The sequence below is a fragment of the Eulemur rufifrons genome, chromosome 25 (assembly GCF_041146395.1).
Source record: "Eulemur rufifrons isolate Redbay chromosome 25, OSU_ERuf_1, whole genome shotgun sequence".
In the NCBI taxonomy this organism is placed as follows: domain Eukaryota; kingdom Metazoa; phylum Chordata; class Mammalia; order Primates; family Lemuridae; genus Eulemur; species Eulemur rufifrons.
The window spans coordinates 21,055,714-21,067,031 of NC_091007.1; the positions used below are offsets into that span (position 1 = coordinate 21,055,714).

The 11,318-nt window shown below is 43.7% G+C and overlaps 1 protein-coding gene across 1 annotated transcript; it reads right to left on the bottom strand.

Moving 5' to 3' along the window:
• Nucleotides 1-560: 560 nt before the first annotated feature.
• Nucleotides 561-10,606, bottom strand: ZNF438 (zinc finger protein 438). Its single transcript, XM_069458726.1, has 3 exons — nt 10,376-10,606; nt 2,410-4,246; nt 561-1,225 (listed from the first exon to the last, which is right to left on the bottom strand). The coding sequence occupies exons 1-3, from the start codon at nt 10,380-10,382 to the stop codon at nt 610-612; spliced, it is 2,460 nt and encodes an 819-aa protein (XP_069314827.1). The 5' UTR covers nt 10,383-10,606; the 3' UTR covers nt 561-609.
• Nucleotides 10,607-11,318: the final 712 nt, after the last annotated feature.

Below are 11,318 nucleotides of genomic sequence, written 5' to 3' on the forward strand. Positions count from 1 at the left end.
TTGCCAACAACTAATCTTCAAGGTAATGCACATTTAAGAAAATAGCAAAATTACAAAAACAAAACCACCTAAGTCCTGGGAACATGGATTTTAAATTACTGTAGATGACAACCTTATTAAAATACTACCCTACAGCATATTCAAATAAACCACAGTATTTAATGAATATCAACATTTACCATCTAACTTAACACTAAGGTTGAGACTAAAATGGTTTTGCCACCTGGGAATTTTTCACATTTGTTGATCTACATAAGCAGAAAACATCAGAACAAAAGGACACACACACACACACATACACAGACACACAATTTTTGCTGAAAACTGTATTTGAAAAACAGCCTAGAATCCTTTATATTTCACTCTCAAATTTTGGTCTTTTTATTTATTCTGAAATAAAGTCTAAATATTAAGAGTCAATACATAGAATTTTAAAATAAGACTGCATATGGCTAGAAAAATATGCATCACGAACATATATTTTATCTGGTAAGAAAATAAAACTATGTACAAAAATCACTTCTGTTCATTAATGCTGATCCTAACTAATTTGATCTAATTAAGCGCCATCATAAAGCACAAAACTGTCACGAAGCTTGTCTTGGTGTCTCATTTTTTAGTTTCACTGGCAAGTTCGATCACCCCCTGGTTGGAGAACGTATTTAAAATAGTCCACAGTTTGGAGGGGTCCTCACAGTTATGCTGGCGTTCCCAGTGCAGGAGGAGGTCCTCTTTCCTTCCCAGCATCTGTGCACACAGGAGGCAGTTAAAGCCCGAATGGGACCACAGGAGAACAGTGTGGAGGCCGGGACCCCGGGGGTCCTGGGGGCTTTCCCTGCGCTCTTTGGTTCCTGGTGAGGTGCCTTCATTTTCCGTGAGTATTTCCACACCATTCTGATGATGAAGGTAGAGTTGCCTTTTTAGTTTAGGAAATGCACGTAATTCCTCCTCAGAAGGACAATGCTTCGCCAGCTTTCTTCTTTCGGGATGCTGTTTGCAGTCAGGAGTGGCGTGTTTAACCGGTGCTTCCTGAGCCACCTTGCTCCCCGTTAAGATCCCCTCTTGTAGCCTGCCCTGAATTTCCTCTCCGTGAACATAAAGTAAATGAAACTTTATTTCAGCAAAAGACTGAGCCGTGATCTGACAGCGGCCACATTTGATTTGTAATTTGACTTCGTCTGCCTGGTTTAGAAGGAAGTCTTCTTCCAGGCTTGACTTACTTTCCCTGAAAAGGGCAAAAATAGGATATATAAGATTTCATGGAAAAACGTAACTGGAACTTACTGTTCCAGCTCTTAGTCTTCAGGTTCCTAAGCACACTCAGTGATGACGAGCACTGAGGATGGCGTGGATGGCGAGTCCGGGAAGACCTTCAGCGAACACGAACCATCAACCCACCATGGCTCTCCCTAACCTTGCGCACAGAATGCAGTACGGACATTATACCTAAGATTCAAAATCTAACTATAAGAAAACAAGAAGTGAGGTTTCTTTGTCCATTAACAGAAAGCACAGAAGTCTGAAAGAGGACAGAAATGCCTAAGAAAAGGAGGGAGATTATAGAAAAGCAAGGAAGAAACAGGATAGGCATCCTTATTTTTATCAGCTATGACAGAGTAAGCCAAAAGTGAATGGAAAGTATCTAGAGCAATCGGGGCAGTCATGAACAACAAAGCGCAGAGAATCGGAGCGCTGGAACAGGTTTGCTACTTCCAGTGCTGACGAGAACTGACGGCAGCGAGATGCCCTCATGCCACCTCAGCGGGCAGTGGACACACGGCCCAGACTGAGGGTGTTCCCGGGTGAATTGCTGCTCTAATGCCTGTCTGCCAGGCTTTCAAATACTTAGCTTATTTGTTTATAATATTAGGGAGCAGTACCTGCAAAAAGGAATGACAAGGAAAAAGTTAACGGAACCTGATGGGAAAAACGGGGCAAACGTAGAGGGTGGGGTCTGGGAGCTTGAGGGTAGGTCCACATGGCCGGCCCCTCCGAGTCCCCACCACGGGTCATGCCATGGCCGGGGCTAACGATGCTGTTTAGATATAAATTCGGTGGATGTGATTTTTTGGGGGAAATTAGTGTAAAGACGATCAGAACTGTATACAATAATTTACGATTTCATTTTCAGAAGCAAAAATAATCTTCTCCCACCTAGCTGTCCCCAGCACAACTGGAGCCGGCATGTGTGCTCTGGCTCGAGTAGGTTAGTGTAAGTGAACACGGTGACCGATCAGAAATCCAAGAGGAATGAGATCATTCTTCACAAAACAGGAGGAAGAGGTAGCTACCTTACGAATCCTAATCCAAGAAATGTTTTTACAAACGCTTCTTTCTGAATATGAGATCCTACCCTTGCCCCCAAATCACAACGGCTTCCTTGCCCGGCTCCCATTCCAGCGCACTCACCTCTCCGGCGCTCCCGCCGTCCCGCGCACGCCGGCCTCTCTGTTCTTCGGGGCGTCTCCGGGCTCACTGGGGGAGGGCTCGGTGCTGATCACAACCCTGTGCACTTCTTTCAGATGGCCAAAATAGACTCGGACGTGACCGAACACTTTGGCACAAAACTCACAGCACACGAGTTTCTTCAGACGGCTCTCGCCGTGGTGAAGTTTCATGTGTGTGCTCAGGCTGCCGGAACGAACGTAGGCCTTGCGACAGATCCGGCAACTGTACGGCCGTCTGTTGGTGTGCGTGTTCATGTGGTCTCGAAGGTGCTGTTTGAACTGGAAGTGGTGGTTACAGACGTGACATCTGTGCCACGGCTTCTTAATGCCAGAGAAGCCATTTCTGAGCACAGAGCTGGGCTTGGGGGAGGGGCTGCTGTCCTGCTTAGGGCCGAGATACTTGGGAGTGGCTGAATTATGTGACAGCGTGTCCTGTCCGAGGCCCCCGAGCGTTTGAGATTGTAGTGTAGCTGCAGGAGGAGCCAGGGGAGCCAGAGCGGGCACGACAATCACAGGTTTGGGCATAATGCTACGATACTTTTTCACAGCCCCAGGTTTTTGGTCTCTGGGTTCTTGGGAATCGGTTTTTACTCTTTCTTTACCATCTCTGCACTTATTAATGCTGCATTTTCTCCTTTTTCCCTGAAGTGCCAGAATCTCATCTGGTACCTTTCGTTTTCTTCCACTTCTCTTTGCTGCCCCACTGTTCAGTTTTGTTTTGTGGCTGGGATCTGGCTTGGTGGCCGTACAAAAGGCATTTTCACAGGGACCCTGCGGGGACACCTGTGAAACAGGTACCTTGCTGGCCACTTTGGTGGCTGCATCAAAGCATCCTGTGACGGGGGCTGTCTCACCGCAGCCTGCCCCGAGCCCCGGGGGAGCGAAGCCCGCAGCGTCAGCACTGGACTCCACTGTGCAGGCCGCCGCTGCCTTCATTCTCCAGTAGGGTACGATTGGCACTTTCCCTCTGGGGACTGCGGAGGCCAACTGGACCGCACGGCCAAAAATACCAGGTGACAACTTGGTCATGGCTTTTGCGAGGTCAATTTGTTCTTTAAGGTTTTCACTGGTGACGGCAGCAGGTTTGCTGGATGTATTCTTGCTTGCAAAGTTTGCTTTCCCTGAAATCTCTGGGCGGCCCTGCTCGGCAGAGGGCCCCTCTGGGGTGGATGAGGTTGGGGTGGCAGCAGGGCTCAGATGACCACAGCTGTTGGTCACTGGGGGTTTCGAGTCCCCATGGTCACAGCCACTGGTCTGTGTAGCCGTGCTGATGCTGGCTGGGGCTTGCTCTAGTGGTGGCACTTGTTCAAAGGGACTGGGCTTGTGCGGGAGTTCGGGGTGGTCAGGTGAGGAAAGGGACATCTGAGGACACACTTGGGTTTGGGCAGGAGGTTTGCTATAGCCACTCTCAGGAGGGCTCAGGATGGGTTTCTTTCTTGATTCTTTGTTATTTCTTGGGGGTTGATATCGAGGAATAGGCAGTTTCAGGTTTTCGGGCAGGGGCATTCTGGGCTTCTGAATTGGCTGAGCTGAGGCAACATTTGGCAAAGCAACAAGAGAAAATGTCCCCTCCTGGCCAGCAACCTGCATCAGAGCATAGTTCTGGGTGGACATCCCCAGGGGCTTGGAGTTGATGGAGGGTCCCAGATTCACCTGATCAGAGAGTGATGGTGAATGACACGGCAGCATTCTGGATGTTAGGACTTTGGGCACAATTTTCGGTGCAATGGTCCTAAACTGACTCCTATTCTTCAAACCTTTCCCACTTTGTATTTTTCCAGAAGGAATGTTTGATACACCTGCAAAGATAATACAACATAAAAAATCACTGTAGAGTAACTGTTATGTTTTGGAGAGTTCAAATAAGGACCTTATTTATTCTGCCTAGAACAGATCCCTTGGCCTACCCCTACCCTTCTTGGCAAACTTACGTGTCCTTCCTCACGAGCTTGAAGGTCAATTCCTGTCCACCTTCCCCAACGACTACTATTCTCTTCTAGGGTTCCATAGCCCCTGTTATAATGTTTACCGTTTTCTATAATAATTCAGGTATTTGTGTGTGTCTCTGCTACTAAACACAGCTTCTTGAGAGTGAGGACTCTGTCCTTCTCATCCTATACCCCACCTTCCTCTCCATTTCCCTGATTCTGACTCATTGTCACAAGCCAGGGAAACCCCATCTTTCCTGCTCTCCTGAGCTGCAAAGTCTTTCCTCTGGTATGTTCTGCTGTATATTTTATTTACTTTATATATATGTCCTGCTTTCCCTACTAAACTCAAGTTTTGTGACAGTAAAGCCTATATTTAATTCATCTTGATATTTCCCACTCTATCCTTGGTATGAAACAAATGTTTTTTGTATCAAACTCATTTTTCACTCAGTCTCAGGATACACCATTTGACCCACGGGCAGTGCAATTTGTTTTGCACAGGGGGTGAATTCCAGACTGAATGCTAGCTTTGTTGCCGTTTCCCCATGGGACTTGCGAATTTCTCCTCACACCTTTCAAACTGTTTATGTGTACTTTTGCAATTAAATCACCAGTATTAAAAAAGCTGATGTGACACCTTTAAAAAATTTGAACAAAACCAAAAAGATACCAAGTGATAAGTAAAGATACAAAGACAACATTAAAAATACTCGAATCACATAAAGAGCACCTTCTAGGTACGAACAGGAACGATTCTAACTGACAGAATAATAATACCCCATTCCTGGATTTATTAGCCTGACCGGAGACCAATTACTACTACCGTAAGAGAACAATTAGGGAAACACCTCGGTGCCCTGTTTCTAAGGACTGAATCATCCATTTTATTCCCTGAGGCCTCCAGGTCACAAGGCCTGGCTGTGGAAAAGTTTCTCATTTCTAAGTATCTCATATTAATCAAACCTCACATTTACTGGGCACCTACGTCATTCCAGGGATTGGCTGTTGCAAGCCCACAATCCCTTTTCTGAAACTTTTGGGACAAAATGTGCCTTGAAATTAATACTTTCAAATTTTAGAAACGTAGTAAGATACGTATTCCAAATGTTACACAGCACCCAGCCGAACCGTAGCGCACTCATCATTAAACCTATTACCACTTCCGTAGCAAAATATGTAAGTATTCGTATCAAATAGGGCAAATGAAGATTTTTGAATAGCTTTATTTCAGTTCAGCTTTTTCCTCCGAATGAGTTTGGCACTTAACTTTTGATAAACTTTTCTGTTTTCAGAGCTTTTGAGATTTTGGAGTTGTGGGTAAGGGGCTGAAGAACTACTTGTTTAGGGATCCAAAGGATAACGAGGTAGGCAGCTGACAGTCCAGTGACATAGGCAATTAAAAATTTAAAATCATTTCGATTTTAATGCCTACAGTGACAGGAATAACAATTTTAGCAGGAAGTTGATTCTTTCAGCAAAAATGACACTCCCCAAATAAATAAGTAGCATAGTATAATAGAAATAAGTTGAAATGTGAACTGACCAACTTATTTGAGAAGGTAATCAGTGTTCGGGCTGTTATGAAACTATTTCCCAAGGTAGCTTGGACTACAGTAAGAAGTAAAAGAATTAGTGCTGTGGTCTGGGAAAATCAGAGGATAATTTTCTTGTTTTCCTTCTTGGTTTTGCCAGCATGAATCCCATGGGTAAACTGAGTGGTCAATTACTTCACAGTAGTCACCTAAATGGATGGCTACATTTGCTTCTTCCTCCTACATAATTTTAAGTTTTACTTTCAGAGCCTTTCAATTTAAATGTTTTCCATTTCAAACCTCACTTTCTGATTTGTTTCTGGAAGAAGTACTAAAGTAAGTTGTAAAGAAATACATTAAATCAGGATGGAGAGACTTTGCAGCAAGCCTAAAATTACTGATGGCTTTTGATTACCTAGAGATTACAAGGTTTAGTAAATAATTACATTAACAATAATAATGGTCTTTGCATTTACACAACGGGTCTGGGGTAGGGCAGGGAAAGAAGAACGTTGGGTCATTTATCCCTAGCTCTTGCTCCTAATTGATTGAGCAGAAAATATTTACTGCAAAGAAGAGCTAGAACAAAGGCTATTTTGCCCTTTGTCAGTCATAAACCCTTCTGAAATACTGTGACAACACTATGTCACAGCCCAAGACCTATTACCTTACTTGTTTTCTCAACAGTGACTGTCCAGCGGCCCTTCATCTCACTGAGAGAAAAGCCACAGTCCTCACAATGGCCTAAAGGGCCTCATGCCATCTCTGACTTATTCCTCCACTCAACTTCCCTCTGGCCATGGGCCTCTTTGCTGTCCCTTACAGGTGCCAGATGGGTACCTCCTCAGAGCCTCTGTGCTTGCTGTGCCCACCACCCAGAACATTCTTCCTCCCATGAACCACCAGTACTTGCGTAACTTCCCTCAAGGTTTGCTCAAATGGCCTCTCCCAGTAAGAGTCTTCTCTGACTACCTCATTTAAAACTATCCCCCCATTCTGAACTCCCTACTCCCTTTTCCTGCTTTAATTTTCTCTAGAACACTTGCTCCATCTAATGCATTACATTTGTGGTCTGCCTCCCCTCACTGGGATAAATTCCTAGAGGGCAGGGAATTTGTCTATGTTTTCAGGGCCTAGAACAGTGTCGAGGATGCGGTGGGGATTCAGTAAATATTTGCTGAATATTTGTTAAGTGGTAATAAAGTGATCAAGGAGAGGAATAAAAAATTTACAGATTAAGCCTAGGAAATTTTCTAAAATACAGGGGGAAAAACGAATATAATTTAAAAGTGGTCTTTAACATTTCAAAATTTTAAAAATTAAAAAGGAAATGGAATATCTCTGGAATATTATTTTTTTCAATTTAATTTTATTCACTGGCAGAATAAGGAACTAGGTTAGCATCATGACACCATCCTTTAAAATAAAGGGGACAGGCGAGGCCAACGGAGAGCCACCTGGGGAAACAACAAGCGAGAACAGTAAATTACGCTGCTGGGGTACAGGCTGAGACAGTCCACCAAGCAAGCTCTGAAGAAGAGACTGCGCTACAGCAAACAGACACGTGCACAGAGGGAAGAGTGGGGGGATTAGGGTGAAGACGGAGGAACAACTGGGAATGGAAAACTGAACCTCAGAGGTGGAGCACAGTAATGTCAACACGAAGAGCAGAAATAACACAGAGCAGAAGACACGGCTGGAGCAACAGCAGTGGTCAAGGTCACCTCAAAGTCTCCAAAGACTTAAGCTGGGAAGGAGCTTCCTATTTTTTATGACCAAGTGTGAGAAGGCGACCTCTGACAGTTCAGGTTTGCAGAAATGAAACCAGATATATACCTCACAGAGCCATACCAAAAGGGAGAGAGCTAATTCTGATACATTTAAAGTGAATGTGCTTCCACTGATCTTCAAAAGTCTCTACGGTACAGTGGAAATAAAATCACACAGGAAGAGCAATGACGTTCAACGGGAAAGAGGCCAACTGTGGTCTGGGAGCACAGGACACTCCTGAGGGCAACAGGCTCTGTCCCAGCAGATGGGCGTGAGCAGTCTGGCAACCTGAAATGACAGAGGCCTAGATGACAGGGATGGCATCTGCCAAACTGAGTCTGTTCTCCTCAAGTTCCCTGCAATTTATTTAGTTATTTATTAGAGACAGGATCTTGCTTTGTCGCTCGCTCTGGAGTGCAGTGGCGTGATCACAGCTCACTGTAGCCTCACGTTCCCAGGCTCAAGTGCTCCTCCTGCCTCAGCCTCCTGAGTAGCTGGGACTATAGGTGCATGCCACTGTGCCCAGCTAATTTTTAAAAGAAAATTTTAAAGTTTCTTTGCAGAGATAAAGTCTCGCTATGTTGCCCAGGCTGGTCTTGAACTCATGGCCTCAAGTGATCCTCCCGCCCTGGCCTCCCAAAGTGCTGGGATTACAGGCAGGAGCTACCATACCCCGCCACTGCTGGCGATTTAAAGAGGTGGGTGCTGGGGTAGAAAAGTTGGCTTATGATCAATATCACAAGCTAATCACAAATCTGTGGCATAAAAAGATAAGGTCTTATTGAGTATATTTAACTTACTTATGCTTGCCTGGATCTATCAGAAATTTCATACAGGGTGAGGGTCTCCGTAAAGGTGGTGTTGAGTCTAACTGCCAAGAATCATTAAGTACAGAAAATGAAACCAATGAATTAGAAGAAATCCATGGCAGGAGAAAGAGAGCAAGGCCACAGAAAACAAAAGAGAAAAAAACCCTAGTAGTTACTTAAAAATGTCCATCAACAGGGTGCTAATAAAAAAATTATCTAACCACTCGATGCAATAGTATGCAGCAGTAGGAAAGAAGAATGAATTGGAGTGCTACGGAACACTTGCCAAGCTGTGAGATTCACGCTATACTATCTCTTGGATTTTAAAAAACGGAAGATGCACACACAAATATATTCCTGCATATATGTAGAATATCTCAGAAACCAGTGTTAGTGGTGGCCGTTGCTGGGCGGGGGGAGCTGGGGGAACTAGGAAGTCTGGAATGGGATAGGTGCTTATTTCCCACTGAACACCCTCTGTGCCCGGCACACAGGAGGTGCTCGTAAATAGCTGTTAAATGAATGAAAGGAAAATGAAACTTCCCCTATTGGGATCAATTTTCAAAAGCTGTATCTTTCGGGATATTAGTGATGAATATGTGTCTATACGTACATGACTATCTAGATATACACATGGAGAACGGCTCCTATATTTTTCTTGACCCCTTAATGACAAGAACTGCTAATGATCAGGGAAGCAATCTAGCAATTTCACGGGCAGTGCATAACTGCACCCAGAGTGAAGCACTGAGAAGTATTAGAGCTCATTACCTCCCAAGGACAACTGGAGTCCTGAGAATTGTTCCTGCAAACATTTGGCTCTTTAGGATAAAACAAGGCAATTTGCAGTAAAGGTCAGTTATGCTAGAATAACTACAGTTTTTTTTTTTTTTTTTTTAAGTAGACTGAACAATAGGAGTTCTTAGAGAAGTTGAAAATGCCATTAAGTTTTTTAAAACTCTAAAATACTAAGATAGTGTGATTGTAGAAAGTCTTTCTTGGCAATATAGTTACAACAGCGGTTTACTGCACTACACATTTACAAGGCCTTTCACAGATGGTGTGATCTAAGAACCCTCACCTGCACCTACTAAATTACAGATCTTATAGAATTGCGCACTAAATAATGAGAAGTAGAAATTTCCACTGACATTCATAATTTCTGGAAATCCTGCAAAATTACCCATAACACAGTTAAAGAGGCTCACAGGACTCTAAGGCACTAAACATGGACTTTTATTAACTGAAGACATAAAAGGCTCACTCAGTAAAATTAATTTTGCACAATTATTCAACAAGAATACTTAATATTAGGATTTTAAGTGTGGGCTGTTTTTAATATGTTAAGCATGTTAAAATAACTATTTTGAAAAGAGGCATTCTATAGTTAGTGAAAAACTGATCTAACTGTGATTAAAGGGAAACTAGGAGGTGTTGAGCCCTTGTTATGCTCTAGAATATGTGTTAGGTCTTTTAATTAAATCCGCACCCAAACTCTGCAAGTAAGTATTTCTGATCCCCTTTTGCAGATTTACAAAAGTTAGGCTTGAGGAAGTTAAAAAATATGCCGAAGTCTACACATCCCAGATCTGTCCATTACAATTTGAAGCCATGACCTTCCTCTCCTTCATTCTTCTCTCAAAGTGGGGGTGGGGGGAATTATATACAAAGTTGCCCTAATTAATCTCAAATTACAATACCATCTCTGAATCTTAAGGAGAAAATAAAAACAAAATAAAACTTGAAATAGAAATGGCTTGTCACATCCTAAAGTTTCTATTACCATTTAAATGATTCTTTCAGTCCACTTATTAGAGAGAATTCATGGAAAATTAATAGTCATTTGAAAGCAAAAGCAGATTTTTATATTTGAATTTGCCACTTACTATCCATAGGATTCTGACAAATCCAGAAAGGCTGCCGGACACTTGTCTGGAGAATGTGCAACGTGAGTCCTCCTCCTCCTGCTCCTCCATTCCCACCAAAGGATTGGATCTGACGGACATCGTTTGCAAGTTAGAGGCAGCAGAGGGAAGAACGGGGCTCAGTGGCACTAGGTGTCACTGTCTAACCCAGTGTTATCAAACTGTTTCACAGCGCAGCTAGCATAAGCAGTATTAAGAGACGAGTACATGAGACAATTCTCTAGATAGCTACAAACAACTCACTTCCTGATTTCCCCCGGCAGAACCAAGGCCTGCTTTGTTCCTTCTGAACAAAGTTGTTCCTGCTTGTCTGGTAGTTGGTTTGGGCAAAGTTCCATGACTCTGTCTGTTGGGGCCCACAGGCCTACTGCTAAGCGTGCAGGAGGGGCAGGCAGAGAAAGAGAGGAGTGTCCTTGTTCTTGAAACAGGCCCCCTGGATCCAGGCTCAGAATAGCTGCCAAGTCTTGGCCACTAGAGAGCCAAAACTTTTAGGTGTTGTTTAGGTTTTAACTTTATTAAACTGAAAAATCCTATTTTCAATTTTATTTGTTGCCATCCCTGTTCTCCTTCCCACTTGGCTTTCAAATAATAAATTCCAGTTGGGGTTCGAAATGTTTCCCAAGATGGTCTCTTGTTAAAATAAATATGGTAAAACCCTGGGGAAGTCTAGGATAAAAGAAATGTCTCATAACACAAGGGAGCTAAACTTAATTTTGTTGAAAACCTATAAACACGTTTAGCCGAGGCCTGCCATCTCCCCAAGCCACTGTCCGGGCTCTGCAGCCGCCAGAGCCAACAGGACTTTATTGAGCGTTGACTGCGGAGCATGCACTATACAATGTGCTGGCCGCGGAACAAGTGCGCTTTTGTTTCTACGGACTCAGGATGCCAAATAGCATTTCTA